The sequence below is a fragment of the Xenopus tropicalis genome, chromosome 6 (genome assembly GCF_000004195.4).
Source record: "Xenopus tropicalis strain Nigerian chromosome 6, UCB_Xtro_10.0, whole genome shotgun sequence".
Taxonomy (NCBI): domain Eukaryota; kingdom Metazoa; phylum Chordata; class Amphibia; order Anura; family Pipidae; genus Xenopus; species Xenopus tropicalis.
In genome coordinates, this window is record NC_030682.2 from 54,885,992 (window position 1) to 54,903,939 (window position 17,948).

General features: G+C 38.2%; 1 protein-coding gene across 7 annotated transcripts in view; it reads right to left on the bottom strand.

The window, feature by feature from the left end:
• lars2 (leucyl-tRNA synthetase 2) overlaps window positions 1–17,948 on the bottom strand; it is a 72,652-nt gene that overhangs the window by 5,505 nt on the left and 49,199 nt on the right. For all 7 annotated transcript variants that reach the window (XM_002938308.5, XM_004915340.4, XM_012965475.3 and 4 more), the window contains 8 exons: window positions 14,608–14,723; window positions 12,102–12,385; window positions 11,113–11,211; window positions 9,146–9,283; window positions 4,970–5,073; window positions 4,293–4,475; window positions 2,642–2,811; window positions 726–803 (listed from right to left, as the gene is read on the bottom strand). In XM_002938308.5, the coding sequence (XP_002938354.3) occupies window positions 726–803; window positions 2,642–2,811; window positions 4,293–4,475; window positions 4,970–5,073; window positions 9,146–9,283; window positions 11,113–11,211; window positions 12,102–12,385; window positions 14,608–14,723 (1,172 nt within the window). The remainder of the gene's footprint in view (window positions 1–725; window positions 804–2,641; window positions 2,812–4,292; window positions 4,476–4,969; window positions 5,074–9,145; window positions 9,284–11,112; window positions 11,212–12,101; window positions 12,386–14,607; window positions 14,724–17,948) is intronic.

Genomic DNA, 17,948 nt, shown 5'->3' on the forward strand with positions numbered 1-17,948 from the left:
GAAACAGGCTTTATATTCTGTCTGCTGCCTGTTACTTTTCTTTCTCTACTGTTGCCTTTTATAACAGATTTGTTTCTAACCCATACGTGCTTAAATAGTGTACTAAGTATTTCCCCAGCTCTGCAGGAAAGCTATTCACTATGTCTTCTCTGTAGGGATGCATTTCATGTGTACTTCCAGAACGTGTTTCCCTCCTGAACTCTGCCAATTTCCTTGTTATATTTTAAACCATATTACCAATCTTGCTTGTCTCTCCCCACTGTTACGCCCTAGGTACATGCCTCTTCTGCTTCCCCCTAGTTCCAGCCCAGGCCTTTAATAATATTCTGCTAGTGGCTTACAGTTCACTTCTATATTATGTTTTTTCAACAGAGTAAAATATCTGTATATATGTATCTGTGACATGATGTTGGTTGCACCAAGATTTCAATGCAAAGTAGCTATTATTAAAAGAAAAAAGAATGTTTGACTTACATCCATATCAACACAGCAAGAACCTTTTCAAAGGAGTTAGCATCTTAACAGTGAATAATAAAATGTTCTTTTAAACTGTTTGGAACAATACCTGCTATTACTAAAGTCAATCTTGGGAAAAAAAGGTCAACAAATAAATGCCACAAACAAAGTGTTTCTGTTCTCTGTGTAAAAGAACCCTTGCGTTTTCAGCACCAACTACAATTCACAACTGAGAACGAGGTAGTGCTGGAGGCGGCATATGCACTTACTGAGAGAGTGTTGCTGAGACTCATTAGCTGCGAAATAGCTGCATTGAACAAGTAATCCTCGGTGAAGTGGCTGGTTACCTAGGAAACGCAAACAAAAATGCCTTTTTAGGATTACTCATATTTGCAGAAGTACAACACAAAGGTCTAATTCCTTGACACAGGTGAAGAATTGTATTGTATTTTTGTATATTAACTGTCCAATGCTTGTGAAGGTTTCTTACAAGGTTGGCATGGAGACTTAAGAAACATTTAGGTTTTAAAGGGCAATTAAAGCTAAACTATAGCTTAAAACAGCATTAAGAAGCATCTTGTATAAATCACACTGTATAGGCAAAAAACCTATACTCTCTCACAGAGTAAGTCATTATTTATTAAACACAGACTTGGTTGAAAAATGTTGTATCTTACTGTGTTGTTAATGTATGATTCTAAGTCTGTGCTAGGGACACGCGGAAAAGGTAAAAAAACATGGTGCAGTGCTATGCTACTTTATGTTTTATTTCACTGGATTTTATTTCACTGGAGTGAGCTTAACATACTAGCTGCTGAAGTAAATTCAGCTTTCTTTGTTCTTTAGGGTAATGGTACATGGCTGGGGACTATAATAAGTTCACATGATTATGCAATTGACATGTTTCACCCCCAAAAAGTTTCATTCATAAACTTACAAATCATGTACAGTGCTACACTCTCTACAATAATAAACCAGGCAGGCATGAAATAAGTGTCTATAATCACTGGGGGTGCTTATTTATTAACCCCTCCCCCCCCCAGTGATTTTACCTTTCCATCTCTAAAGAAGCCATTTTTGGCCAGATGCAATTCAGTAAGAAAAAAAGTTTATCATGTGAAAACATTTGGACAGCATTCAATTTGAGATGCAATTCAATTAAGAAAAGCTTCTATTAGAGGTCTATTGGAAAAAACTGAAACACACTGGAAAAAAAACATTTTCTCCTTTAATTAATTCTCATCCATAATTTTTTCACATGATAAACCATGAAATAACTTTTTCTCACTAAACTGAATCCGGTCCATTGTGTGAAAACCGAGAATGGGTTGATTTATATTTCTACAAAAACCCTACTAGTCCCACCCATCTGTCCCACTTCCTGCTGCTTCCTTTCCCAGGCTGTTCAGGGGAGCCAGCGCCACTCAGCACACTGCACTGTAGGATAGGAAATAATCAGCAGCTAGGCTGACCTGATAGGGAACCGAAGGGATCATTAAGACATGCACACCCCTCATTTAAAACATAAACATGGACTGTAGAAAATCTATAGGGAGCTCTTTTTTAGCCCAAAGTAAAACCGACATTATATTATTCATTACTGTCTAGAGATTAGAGGGTTTTTATACTATATGTCTCCTTTAAGTATAACCCAGTAAATGGAAAGGTGACATTTATTCTAAATATTTTACCAATATACAACCCCTCCCTTCCCCCTTTGCTGTAACTTTTGTTAGCAGGAGTCTATTATGCAGGGGAATTTGCACTGGGAATCTAATCATCAACCATCTAAGGACTAAGCATAGAGTAGCTTCAGTCTCTCTGTTTGCCCTGTTTAGCTCAAGAAATAACAAAAATCATAGGTTTTGTGTTTGAAACAACTGGCAAAAAGTATGTTCAGCACAAGCACTAATCACTGCACTCATGTTGAACAAGGGTTATACTGCCGGGAAAGTATATAGAAATTAACAATAAGCATGGTAGACTTATTATTATTCCTCAATAAATTGTTCAACTCACTATGATATAGTGCTTCCATAAAAAAGAAGCAATAAAATCCATAAAAGATTCTAAACAGTTATTATTTCAAACTAAGGTTTAAATATGAGTGAATTAATGAAATATTGAGACATTTTCTGCTGCTTATACTACAAAAACATTTATTCTACATCAATTACATAACTACCTCTAGCACAGCGAGGTTTCTGCTTTCCCAGATCCTTCTTGCTTCTGCTACTTCTTTCTTATTCAGAAGGTGTGGATTCGGCACAGATGAGGATTTTCTGGCTTCAATAAATTTGCTTGTTATTGTCCACAAACGTGTCTGCCACCTCCGCACTCCAGGTATAGCATCAGCTTAGAAAGAAAAAGAATGTGTTAAATATTGCGTTGAGGAGGTTCTACAATGAGGAAAGCAGACTACCCCATCTCAGGATGCAAATTCCAAAGACGGTCAAGTGTTACAAACATACGAAAACCACCAATGAATTCTAAGGTAAACCAGAGACATGATTCTTAACTGGAAGCTGCACAGTTCTGTCTCTTAAAGGAGAAGGAAAGGCTAAGTCACTTGGGGGTGTCAAAATGTTAGGCACCCCCAAGTGACTTAGATCGCTTACCTTGTACCCTGGGCTGGTGCCCCTGTTAGGAGAAAACAGCACCAGCCCAGGGTACCTGTAGCGAGTGCTTCCTCCTTCCTCTCTCTTCTGCCGGCGAAATTCGTGGGCCGGCAGATGCGCAGAAGAGTAAAAAGCCGACTTTCTTGTTTAAGTTCGGCTTTTCACTCTACTGCGCATGCGCACGCAAGCGAATAGGAAGTGCTCGCTGCTACCCCGGGCTGGTGCTGTGCTCTTCGTACAGGGGCACCAGCCTGGGGAAAAAGGTAAGCGATCTAAGTCACTTGGGGGTGCCTAACATTTTGGCACCCCCAAGTGACTTAGCCTTTCCTTCTCCTTTAAGCCTTCTCTTGTGTACTAATTACTTGTGCGAGTCATACGTCATAAGTTGCCGCCATACTGGGTATTAATCTTAGTCATTGCAAACAGCAAGCAAGGGTGAATTTAACAAGATGTAACGTTAATTTCCATATACATTTCTCCTTTTTGTTAATTTTAACAATTTATCCTAACTTTACCTTTTCCAGTTTCTTCTCTCCTTGTGCCATTCTAAAATGTTATTGCTACTCCCTCCTCTTTCATCTGCCCTTTAATTGTTCATTTCTACTAATTTGCACTTACTCTTAACTTCTACTCTATTCTTTTCAGTTGAGCCACACTCTTTTTAGCACTGTGCTGTGTCTATCCTTTATCACATTGTAATTTATAGCCTTCATACATGCACCTTGCTTCTCCAAAATCTTCATACTTTATCCACCTGACAGCTGCATGAAACAGTTTATATGCCCCTCTTTGTGCTATCTTTCTTTTACTGTAAACACATTATTTTTTCCTTTTGCTAATTTTCTCTTCTCTCTCTCCTCTTTTCTCCTAGTTACTTCCTTTCCCCCTTTTTAGTCTATTTTACCTTTTTTTCACTATAACCCTGTACACATCCTGTTCTCTATATCACTTCTTCTATGGGATGCAGTATAACATAATGACAAAAACAGTTAGGGGCAGATGTATCACCACAGAAATACTCACCCACTTTCTCTTGGTTCCTATGGGATTTTTAGAAGCGTATTTATCAAATGGTGAAAGATAGAGTTTACTATTTGATAAATGGGCTTCTAACGGAAAGTAAAAAGAAAGTAGGTGGGGTTTTTTTGTGATGGGCTCTTATCTCACACTTTGATTAATCTGCCCCAGTATTTATCATTTATGGTCAAAGTAACATACTTTTCACATCCCACAAAATGTCTTGTTCAGGTGGAGCAGCAAACAGGAGATAGAGCCTTGTTGTGTCAATGCCATATTGCTCCACTATTTCTTGTGGATCAACTCCATTGTGCTTGGATTTGCTCATCTTTTCCCATGTTACCAGAAGCTTCTCCCCTGTTTCCAAGTATGCAGGCTCAAAACCTTTTAGAAAAGATTAGAAATATTAAAACTGTAGATTTTGTGACTGGAATATTGTGATATTGTGCCATGCTAATTTTACTGTTAGTTTTACTGGAACTGTCAAGTGCTTTTCTTCTTAATAATTGAAAGTTAATAAAAATATATGATTAGAAAGAAACATAAAGCATTTAGCCAAATAAATAGGAATGTATTCATAAGAAAAAAGTAATTATTGTACGAGATTTATTATATAAAAATCCATTATCCAACAAGCTCTGAAATACTAGAATGTCATTTCCATAATCTCCTCTTTAAGCAAACAATTGTATTTTTTTGCTGTAATAATAAAACAGTGCCTTTTAGTGGTGGTATATAAGCGAGCATATAGTCATGTTTTAGTAGCCTATAGGAATGGAAATAATGCAAAGCATTGATTTTTCAGGAATAAAACAATAGGCAAAAAGTATGGTTGGTTTCTGTTGCTGTATATACAATAAAAGAGCCATAGTGCTTACCAGTATCATCCACTTCACTCTTTTTCAGGTAACGCCCAGTTGAAGCAAGCTTATATGTCTGCCCCTTAATAAGGCCTTGTACTAAAAGCTTGTGGAAAGGCTCTCTGTAATGAAAACAAGATAACATTCATATTATACTGTTTTAGAAGATGTAGAAATTTTTATAACAAGACAAATTAAAGACAGAACATCATTAAGTCAAATTTACAAACTGTCTTTACCATACAAAAGATACCATTTTCCTAAAAAAAGCAGATTTCCGTTAAAGGGGTGGTTCAACTTTAAGTTAACTTCTAGTATGTTATAGCAAGGGTCCCCAACCACCGGTCCCCGGACCGCTTTCTAGTGGGCCGCCTCCATTCCCCGCGGCGGGGAATGTGAGGCGTACGCTAAGCAGCGCCGGAAGAAAGGCATGTATAAAAACAGCGCTCATCTGAGCAGCTTCTTCAATTCCCTGGCATTAAAACGTTTAAGGGCAGTATAGTCATAGACCAGTTGAAAGTAAATAGGCCCTTGTGTAACAAGTAACTGGCTATAAATATTTAAAAATCTTGAAAAATGTTACATTTCCGGTGCTATCCTAATTGAAAAACTGTATATCTTGCTTTAAGGCAATGAGAATGCGTTCCTTTGAGGATAATTTCTTTTTTTCAACATTTTTTTTTTAATTTCTTTTTTTCAACATTTAAACAATTGCTGGCTAAATCAACAGGAATATGGAAACCAGGGGCCCTTAAATGTTACATTTTGTTTTTTAGATTAGTTTCTGATTTATTTCAACCATGAAGGAGGGCATCTATTATAGTGATTTACATAAGCAATTTTCAGGGAATGTGTGCTTTTATAAAATAAAATTTGCACTTAAACTATTTTAGGACAAGAAACTGAACCCTTATCCATTGTGTGAAGCAACATGTCAAAAATGTTTAAAGCTCTCATCCATAATGACTACCCTGCTTCTGTGCAACTGTTTTTCCCCCAAGGAGAATGTCATCAGGTTTGCTTTCAACTGTTGGAGCCACTCGGCAGAAGCTGGATTTCTACCTAATCATGATCAGTCAGGTCAGAAATGCTGCAATGTTGTGCCACTATGTTTTAATAGCCTGTCTCCTTTATTTGCTTGATGGAAAGAAGTCAAGCATAAATTTAATTTAGTAACTGGCTAGCTGGTATAAACAAATTACTCTTGAGAGTCTGTTTTCTATGGAAAAAGGCATCTTTACAATTGCAACTGTAGTGGGCCCTTGTGCAGAAATATTAAAACCCCACCATTTATTGGCTACCAAAATACTTTGTGACACAAAGTATCAGATGCAGAAAACAGCTCATAGTACTTAGTCCCCACTTTTATTCATAATTAGAAAAGAGTTGTCTGACTGTCCTACTGAGAGGTATGTTGTGGATGAGACTTACCCTCTCAGAAACAAAAACCAGTAATATAAACGTTTGAAAAGTTTTACTGCAAAGTAATGATATTTACTTCTTGGCTAAACTGTGATGTCTTTGGATTTAACTTAGTAAAGTGCCGGGTAAAACGTTAGAAATACAGAGGGCTCAACACTCGCAGGTCTAGATGAAAATATCTCCCACAACAAAAATATATTGATAAACTAACTAAACATCATAACATACATAATTACATCCAGAGGAGAACTGTGTCCCTGGGGGGGGGGCGCGGGGAGGAAGCACAAAGTCAAAGGGGACAAATGGTGCCTACAGGTGGTCAGTATAAGGGTAAACGCCAGACTTTACAGTGTGAAGGTTGCCCATTGCCATGTATAGGAGTACGACATGGTGATCAACACATAAGCCACATGGTAAGCTGCCAATTGAGGTTGCAGGGGAAGGGGGCAGGGGATCCGCATCCTCTGATTACAGCTGAAATGAGGTATCTGCATGGAATAGATAAAAAAGTCCAATAACACAGCTAGTGACCAGAACACTGGATACTGAAACCAAAAATGTGTTACAAAACCATGTTATAAGAAACAGTTTAATGGTAATAATTAATTTAATCCTCTCGGAGCAACAGTCTGTAAGATATAAATCCACCGAGCCTCACACTGAAGCAATAGTTTATGTCTGTCAGCCCCTCGTCTCGGGGTTGAAACATGATCAATGGCCATGCAGTGAAGGGTAGGTAAGGGGTGGGCCAGTTTGACAAAATGTCTGACCACAGGTTGTTTCCAGGCTTGTTTTTTCTTTTTGGAACCAACTGATTCCTCTGGTTGTTGATCAGCAGCTTGTGTAGTCTGTTCTTTGGAATCTTTGTTGGCAAAGGCATTCTATATTGCAGTCCTGTGATTGACCAGGCGTTCCCGGAGGGTGGTGATAGTTTTGCCTATATACATATGTCCACATGGGCAAGTAAGAAAATACACAACAAAGTCAGCACGTAAGTCTGTGTTTGGGCAGCCAGGAGGTGGATTTAGGCACATAAGGTAAAATGAAACCCAAAGGTCAGGACTTTGGTATTTTTGAAGGGTAACATTGTGATAGGGCATTACTCCCTGATGTGTTGTTTCTAAACACCCACAAAAATTGGGGGTAGGGAATGCTACAGTTTGATTTCTCTCTCTCTCTCATTACAATATATATAACAACGTTACAGTAGGAGCTTGTGTCCATGTTGCCATTATTAAATCTACGTACTGTAGTTCTCTTTCCATTTGTGAAATTTCAAATAGGGCATTCATACTGGAGCAAGTACAACACTGTTTTAGAAAGAAATGTTTATTCCATAAACCTACAACCCAAGTTCTTCTAGTTTACAATGCTTGTTTTTCAAACTGCATGATCACTGATCATGGACAGGGCTCTAGCGGTTAGCCCAAGTCACAGGCACACACAGACTGTCAATTTCATTAAAAAGCAATGCCATTTTACAGTGTTTGCAGCTTTGGTGTAAGTTTGCTAGGCAGCACTATGGTCCCACTGGTACAAGACAGCACCTACCATTAAAAATGACAATAATGAGAGATTACAGCTGAAAAACATTTTTAAAAAATTGCTAATCACTGGAACAATCATGGATTGAAAGCATGATTCCCCCATGATAGTATGAAAACTACAGTATATGCTGTATAAGCATGTATAAGGGTTCTCAAAGCCAATATTCAAGTAACCTTTATAGGTGAAGTTACAGTTTCTGTTCCTGTAAACCTACTGGTAGCCATCATTAAATAATAATACAAATGTAACCCATGGGAGATTTATAGTTCATATGGATACAAACATGGAGTTCGTAAGACACTAGCTGTAACACCCATGCAAACATACAGACAGCTCTACCTGGCTTGTGGCCAGCAGGACAGATGTGTCAGATGGCTACTGGCTCACCACAGTTCCCACAGCAGCACACGGTGGCTTTGGCATTTCCCAGCACCTCAGCCTTGGCTTGGCAAGCTTTGTGGCATGTCACTTTCCAGCCTCTTTATTTTGGCCCACAAAGAGTAAACACTGTTCAGTTATGGCTTCAATCGTATTTGTGGGGACATTTCATCCATGTGACAAGAGGCAAGAATAATCTCCAAGGTATAATGCTGGCTATACATCAACATAAATGGATTTATGTTGCTTTTTTCAAATGCTGTTACCACATAATTCAAATATTAGTTTCCAATTCTGACATTTTAGCCGCAAAGCATCTCATCATCACACAAAAAGCATAAACATATTGGCTTAGGGCTTGATTATTTAAAGTGTAATAATTCAGGTAATGAGGCATCGTTTGCTGTTTTGCTGAGAAAAACACACTCCTCGGTGTTTGATACTTCACTGGTTTAGATTTTTTCCTTTTCTATAGCTCTCCAGAGAGCAAATGATAAACCACAACAACTTGGTTTTTGGGAGAACAATATTTTGGACAATATACTACACATGCAGAACTACTGTTTTAGGGCAGAGGCACACAGGGAGATGAGTCACCTGCGATAAATCTTCACTATTGCCGGCGACTAATCTCCCAGACAAGAATGTAAATCGCCGGTGGAATGGTATGAGCATTACTTCAGTTACCTGAATCTGCCTCGCAAGGAAACTTCGGGAGACTTCGGAAAACTGAAGTGATGCCTATGCTATCCCATCAGCGATGGTGGAAATGACTAATGAAAATGTTGCTCAATGTGGCAGTGCTAAAAAAAAAACGGAAAATTACATGCAATAATTTATTTGTACCTGTGCTTAGTCATGCCCTGGGAACTACAGAAATGGTTGAAAAAGCGGGCATAGTAAAGATGCATTACAGCGTGCTCCTTTCCTCCAATATACAGATCAACTGGCATCCAGAAATCTGCCCAGGCCTTGTCAAACGGTCTGTAAAAAAAACAGCACTGCATTTAGTAAAGGGCTCCACGGTAGCTTTAATTGTGATATTTAAAATATTACACTGTAACACAAGGGTTCTTTGAACTAAATGGGCATACAATCTTTTAATGGGGCAAGGTAAATTTATTTCTCTGTAATATTTATGATACATTACATTTTTTTTAGAGGAGGTGGTATCACTTTGTAGTATCACTCCTGTTCTTCTTAGCAGTATAATGGCAAGGAGTAAAAGCTCACCACTTACACAGTACAGTCTCTTCCCAACTAATAGTGCAAGGCTAGGGCCACATGCATAACTAGGTTACACAGTTTGCCCTATCTGAAAATATTAGCTCTGGTTAAAAACTAGCTACAATAAGGGCAGATTCAGTCATTTAACCCCAAGTCATCATTGCGGGCATCACAGAGGGCGACCACAGCATGAAATATCACTACATTGTTATTAAAATATATATATAAAATATATATATTGTATGGGCACTTGCACCGGCTGCAGCTGGATCTGGACACTAAAGGGGAAGGGGGGCAGGGGGCAATCACCTACATTTTTGTCAGCTTCCACTACTTCTGCTACAAATCAAGTCATTTTTGGATTTCTTAAACATAGGTGTTACCATGGAAAAATATGCAGTTTATAATGTTGGGCAATAGGTTAACTGATTCCATCCTTGCTTAGAAACTGTATGCTGTGGTTTATGCTGTCAGACCATGAAAGGGTCAAGAGAAAAGCCTTCATCATAACAGCCTTTAATGCTTTCTTTCAGTGACATGAATTATATGCTTTAACCTGGCAAAAACATTCAAATATTGTACTTCCATTAATTATAATAGCTAGCAACAACAAGGCTGTATTAGTTTAAAGGAGTTGCTGCTTTGACTGTATGACAGTTATACACATTTGCATGTGACAGGCTGTCATTACCAGCTTTTTTTTTTCTTTTTTTCTTTTTTTAAGTGTTACAAAAACGAATTTGGATGTATTTTCAGGTGTGAAGCTGTTATTTTGCATTTTAATTAAGTACCTATTATTTCATAATCAGAGTTCCAGTATGTCAAGGAATAGTGCTATAATGCTTTTGTTTTTAACTGCAGCCTAAGAGCACTTTCCCCTGTGGTTCTGACACACAGGTCATGATATCTGGCCCACGAACTAGATGTTTTCTGCATGCATTCTATATCAGGTATTAAAATGAATGTCAGTGGAATAGAAATGCCTGTATCTCAGTTAACCCTGAACCATTTGCTCAAGAACAACCCCTTGCTCACCAACCCATTTGCTGTTGCTCCCATTTTCCCAAAAGCAGGTGGTTATTTTATAATTTCCTGGTTTGGTTGTAGGTTTTGTTTAACAAAAACAAAAAGTACTAAAAAACAAAGAGTCCTGTAGGCAGACAGTCTGCATACAGACTACCAAATAGTCAATCACACCCCATGAATGTTATGTGTTGGTCCCCAAGTTTTTTTTACATTTGACTGTGGCTTACGAGTAAGAAAGGTTGGGGACCAGTGCTGTATCTGATGCAACATGGCCTAATTTTCTTTGTCTATTGCTGGTATCTCATCTCAACCAAGAGTTTGATATAAGTGGGTAAACAATATACAGAAATTCTGGGAGCATGTCAGAACATTTGTGGAAGTACAATATAAAATGGCAATATGAAATGATACATTTCAAACATCCAAAAATTTGTAGCAGATATAAGTTCCCTATTATGCAGAACATAGAGTTGCTTTAAGAAATCAGCAGGCTTTATATAGAATTGGGAAATGTGTGAACGTAAATCTTCCTTATCTCTGCATAGCCATTAATATCCTACCTTTCGGAGTTAAGGGGATCTGTATATCTCAAGTAGTACCAGGCTGAATCAACAAAAGTATCCATTGTGTCTGTCTCTCTTGAAGCTGCCCCCGTACACCTAGGGAAAACAAGAAAATAAGGTGCATACAATGTACGGTTTCCTTCAGAGTGAAATTATTATAACCCTACTGTAAAAATCTTTAAAATATGTTTAGAACAGCAGAAATACAAAGTCTTTCTTGCTCCTGCATTCTAACAATATATTGCACAAATAAATAAAAATATTTGCTGAATGCCCCGATGAATGCATAAGCACTGAATATAAATATAAAGAACATAACAACCTTAACAAACACGTAGAGAATGAAGCAAGCCGTTTGACTTCTATTGCTGTACATCACCATAGGAACATAGAGAGTGCATGCACCAAGTATGGATAATTTATTGCCAAGTAAGAAAGAACACATTCTCTTGACTTGTCCTCTGTCAGCAATGAAGAGAAGAACTTTATATGTAATAATTACCAGAAGCTTTCTCATAAATTTGATCTGTTTTGTATATACCACAGGTATACATTTATGACCCCGGGGGGGGGGGGGCACAAGTGCAATAACGCAAATAGCATCAGGACGCACAGCATAGCCCTGTCCTTATTGCCTCCCTCAGGGCAGGCAGTACAGACAGAGCCCCTATGTGGGCTGCATGTCCTGATTCACAAAATAGGGGTGGGTAAGAGCAAGGTGAGGAGATGCTAACATGCCTCCCCCACCCCTGTCCCTTGGATCTTGCATCAAACGAAGCACAGATGCCTGTAGCCATTTGCAGACTCCCTAACTCTGCACTAGGCTTTGCAACTTTCTATTATCTTCACAAATATAAAAGGCCTATTTATCAGAATTTGGTCAGCTGCTTAAGACAGTTAAAAATAATTATTTTTATGGTATCTAAAGCTGAACACCAAACATCAACTATTATTACTCTGTTTATACCCTGTGATCCAATATTTACCTGGGGCACTTGCAATTTATCCACTCTGAGGCACTTGCTAATGGGGAAAGGCCCTTTCCTGTGAAACTGGCTGCAGAGGGTAACAGCACAGGTAAATCCTCATATGGGACAGGTACAGTGCCACATGATGGACAGTGAATGACAGGGATGGGTGTACCCCAGTATCGCTGCCTTGATATCAGCCAGTCTCTCAGCTTGTCACTTGTCAAGTGTCCACCCACTCCCTCACTACTTGCTTGCTGGGTTATGGCAAGGAAAGCTTCTTGTCTAGACAGACCTGTGAACTAAAAAGTACCACAAATTAGGACTCTATGGTAAACAGAGTACATTACACACACAAAAGTGTTCACCATACTATAAGACAGACTAGCAATTTGTATATACAGTAGGTAAAGAAATACATATTCATGCTGGTTAAAAGTGAAAAAAATGCCTCAATCACATCAAATGGAAGTACTAATATAAAGCTAAACATTTTAGTATGGAAAGAAATTGATAATAAAATGCCATGTGCCAGCAAATTCCAGGCAGGCAAGTTAAGTAGTTTGTGATGCTGTGTAAAATCTATGTGACCTTGTCTATCCCATAATTTCTTTGTTTCCCAGCATATCAGAGTTCCTTGAATGCTGTGAAGCAGTCCCATCAGACCAAAACTGCTATATAATTTGCACATTATTATGTCTATATTGGATGTGTAAATACCAGGAACAATGAATAACTTGCAAAAGACCTTTATGTCATTGGCCTCGAGATTGCATCTGTTTTTAGGATCACTGCAAATATATCTGAGCTTTAGTTATTGAATTCAGCTACTGCACCTTGTATATTTACATTTTGTGGGTCTTGTACCAGCAAATGGTTTTGCTGTAGCTACTGATAAGTGAGCGCAGCTGAAAAGCTGCGAAGATATCTTAAAGCTATGAGCATATCCAGCCTTATTTCTTATATTTCTCAAAACTGTGATAAAAATAATCGAAATCATTAATGAGCCTAACATTTGCATGACCTTAGCCTGTACCGGGTGTGGGTTTGCTAAATGTATTAGTAAAGTAGCAGTACGTAATATAAATATGAATAGAATTTCTCAAAAAGCATGTAGATATGTACACTGACATTGTTACAGGTATGGGATCCCTTATTCAGAAACCCACTATACAAACTTTATGGAAAGGCCATCTCCCATAGAGTCCATTGGAAGCAAATAATTCTAATTTATGAAAATGATTTCCTTTTTCTCAGAAATAATAAGTACTTTGTACTTGATGGTAACTAAGCTGCATGGTCATGGGTTTCTGCATGACTTAGGAAAACCGAAGTGAAGCATAGGCCTTTCACAAAGGCATTTCAGAGCATATAGTCATCCCCCGGTAGCAGAGATCTATTACCGATGACTTAATTGCTCTGTGGGAAATTATCCTTTGGGTAAGCAACCACACAGCGACTTACTCACTCACGATAGATCGTTGCTATCGCAGGCGAGTTACCGCTCCGAAAAGGGTTTCCACCGGCAACAATAGAAGTTTCCTTCTCCGAAGAGAAGAGATGCGAAGGGTTTCTATTGTTGCCAGTGAAAACCCTTTTCAGAGTGAGCACTCGCCTGTGATAGCAGCGATCTATCACGGGCGAATAAATTGCTCTGTGAATACTTACCCCTGGCAGGTGACTATAACTTGCTCTGTGGGACATTAGCCTTAAGGTTTGGTAATAAGACATTGTTATACGTCACTTCACATCAGTACAGCTATAAGAATGACTATCTAGAATGCTTTTTAAATAATGGATTTTTCAGATAAAAGACCATAGGGTTGATTCACTAAAGTGTTAAAATTGACGCAAAAAAATGTGCAATTCGCTAAAGTATTAGCATGCCTTAAGTCGCATATCGCATGCTTTAATTAGCGTGCAAATGCATGCGTTCATTTTAACACATTGCGTTAATTAGCGCGCAGAAATAATACTAACGCATGATTCACAAACACTTAGACACGCTAAATATCGCATTATGCGATAATTAACACCTACTTGGAGAGCATGCGGTAATTATAGAAAAGTACAGTTCATGAGCTTTAGGCAACACAATAAGGACTTTGCCGTGTGATTTATTCAAGTATGTGTTGGCCCTAGAGTGATGCACTTTTTAAAAAAGTAGTTTTACGAACGTAATGCTGTGTATAGCTAATAAGGCGTGCGCGCGCTAAGTAGCGCACATGCATTAATTTGTGCCACGACAAGTAGCGCTTAGTTAATTAGCGCGCGTTGCGTCGAATACTGCACGAAAATAGTCTTCGCGACTTAAATAACGCACACAGCATCGCGTCTAAATTAACGCAAATATATTTTTAGTGAATTGTGTGTTAAGACATGAAAATTTAGACGCGATAAAATTTTTCGCTCATGCTATAAATAGCGCTCGTTTTAACGCACTTTAGTGAATCAGCCCTCATGTGTACTATTATGGAGCCCTTTGCCACAGTCTTATAATAGCATTTTTCAAGTCTGTACAAACCTTTCCTGAGTTGCATATCATCTCTGTGCCATCATTACTTGTTTCAATAACTTTGACATAAAGTAGTCCCAGCTTGTCCGCTAACTCTGCATCTTCAGGTGTGGCACTGGGGATACCTAGGTAAGTGGATTAGATATTATTTAAAAGAAAAAGCAGGCTGATAAAACAGTAAACTATTCTAAATGACAATATCAAAAACTGTTGACCTCTTGATGCCTTGAAATGACTAGAAAATTAAAAGTGAACTATCAAGAAATAGCAATAGTCTTATTTGGCTGACAGATAGGTCTAAGGCTAATGCCAGACGAGGCGTAGGGCGGATATTTTCAGTGGAAAAGCATTTGCTGAAAATACCGCCCTACGCCTTCTACATGTGCCTGCACCCGAATGAATGGAATACGCTCGGGTGCAGGCACATGTAGCCGAAATACGCATAAAATGCGACACTTTCAATCTCTGGCATTTTGATGCGTATTTCCGCTACATGTGTATTCCATTCATTTGGGTGCAGGCACAAGTAGGAGGCGTAGGGCGGAATTTATCCACCCTACACCTCGTCTGATATCAGCCTAATACAGCCTTTTGGGGAGCTCCTTTTGCCTAAAAGATGTACTAGAGCTAACTCTTTCATAAACACCTAAAATCCTGTCTCTCTACATGCAGGATTTGTGCCAAAGTCAGTTATTTTGTTAGATTTTGTTTGTGCCTGAATTAGCTATTTGAGGGAGCTCTAACAGATCTGCAAGAAAAGCAGACCCCCCCCCCCCCAATAGATATATTAGATCTGTCAAACAAAATCAGACTCCTCTCAACTGCATGAGGAGAGAATGAAGAGAGACAGATGCTGAGAGATGGAGATAGTGAAGATTAGCATGAATATTTTAGAAATGGCACAGAATTTGTAATTGATTATATTTAGAAAATGTAGTTCAGTGAAGCTTATATTAAATCTTCATTTTTGCGACATACACTATGATTCTTAAAATAAAAAAAATGGAATGCCCAAAGTATCCCAGCTATCCAACAGATGAATATACACCTGGTAAAATCATGGAGTTTCATATTTCTCTTATACTTAATGCTTATTTCAGTTCACTGGAAGGAATAGTAGTGTCCACTTCCTTTTGTTTCTAATGGCTTGCTTACAATACCTGTTTGTGTCATTTTTTTCCCCATTTACATTTTATTATTATTATTATTAACATTTATTCATAAAGCGTCAACATATTCCGCAGCGCACTGCAAAGTACAAGATACTGAAAGCTCTGGTTCTACTGATGTAAAACATGCATTATATATGTTGTAGGGCAGTTTGAGCTTATGGCAAACTGGTAATTTTTGGGAGATGTTTCTCCAACACTATTTTAGTTTTGGCTTGTAGAAGCATCCAAATGTGGACATCCAGACAGCTGTAGACACCAGCAAAGAATACACCTGTGCCAATTTTTCAGCCATTAATAAATGCATTACAGATGCATAAGCTCTACAATATATTTTGTTTCAGTTAAAAGGTAAGACATTCCTTTTAAACTGAAAATGTCAAGTATATATAAACTATTAATCTACTGCTGTTTGATAAACCTGTTAAAAAAATCTTTTATTTTCTTATTGACTTTGTGATATTTGTGGGATGAAAAGACAATCCTCCACACATTTCTTAGAAAAATACTCCCACACTTATTTCGCTGGTATAGCCTTTCAAGCATTTTGTGGATAATTAAATTTTAACCCTTTAATAAATAAACTAACAGGTTATTAGTCTTCTCCCTGTAAATGAAAAATGGTTGCAGTTGCCATCAGTATACTAAGGCTGTGAGTTCATGAGTGCTAACAAGATTTACCTGGTAGTCACTGGGGAATTGTATAAACTGAGCAGCATGAGCCAGTTGGCATTTCCACCAGCAGGAATACTTTTATCTGCAGCTTGTGCTAATCCATGTTTGGTTCTTGTGAGGCAGATAATGTGCGATTACTAGTGCACAGATAACACCACCTCATAATGGATTCCTGTTTGCAACAAAGGGCAAAAGGAGGGTATGGTGATCCAAATTATGAAAAGATCCCTTATTCTTAAAATCTCAGGTCCCGAGCATTTTGTTATAGTTTGTTATAGTTATATAAACTACAAGATGCCTATTTTTACAATTAGACACTACATATGAAGCCTCTCTAAGAAAAGTCTGCAACAATACCATTAGAGTAATGTCATATGCTGTCATATGCTATTTATAAACTGCCTATGCACCTATACAGGTGTAGGAAGGAAGGAAATCATTTTTTAAATTTGAATTATTTGCTTAAAATTGAGTCTATGGAGATGGCATACGTGTAATCTGGAGTTTCCTAGACCTTGGGCTTCCAGATAAGAGATCCCACACCTGTAACTTACTTTTCTTGAGGAAGGGGAGTTGGTTAGAAAATGAATCACATAGAAAAATGGTAAATTCTCTATTTAACTCTTTCCCTGACAACAACTTAGGTACTACGTTAATTAAAAAAAAGGCTGTTATCTGCCAACAACGTTGTACCTACGTTATTGGTAGAAAAGGGAATCTCTCTGCACCGGCGGCAGCCCCCAACCCCCTCGGCAACGAGCCAAGGGGGCTGGCAAGTCGGTCCTGCAATACGATCGTCACAGGACCGACTTCTTAACAGCAGACACAGATCGCATATGTCTGCTGTTAAGAGCAGATCGCATGTGTCTGCTGTTAAGAGCTTCCTGACTGTTGACGATCCAGGACCCTCTCTGCAGCCAAGGATCCTCCTGCTCACAAAAAGGGTAAGTGGGCTTTTTTTAACCTATATACACACACACACATACACATTTACATACACAAATACATGCATTTACACACAACACACCTTTTACTAAATGTAGCTTTTGTGTCTGCTTTTCTGACTTTGTTTTTTTGCTTTTTTTTACGTATTTACACACTTACATACACATATACACACACTTTTTAGATGTGTACACACAAGTATACACAGACACACATACTTTTGTTTTGCTCCTTATTTTATCATTTTGTTTTTCCCTTAAAAACTATTTATTTCACAGTGTGACCCTTGGATCAGGTATTCTGACCACTAACCACACTGTAAAATAATTAATTTTGTTATTGATTTGCCTACTTGTATTTCATTTTTGTGATTTTATTGCAGTTTTACACTTGCATTGTTGTTTTTTGCATTTCTTTTAGCATAGCTTTGCTGTTTGGTAGTTTGGTGTAGAAAGATGCCCTTAACCTAGTTTGATATGTCAGAATATGTACTTTCCAAAAATATATGGTTTTCTGGGGGTCTCTGTACAGTTAGGGGGCCTTACAGCACATAATATGCAG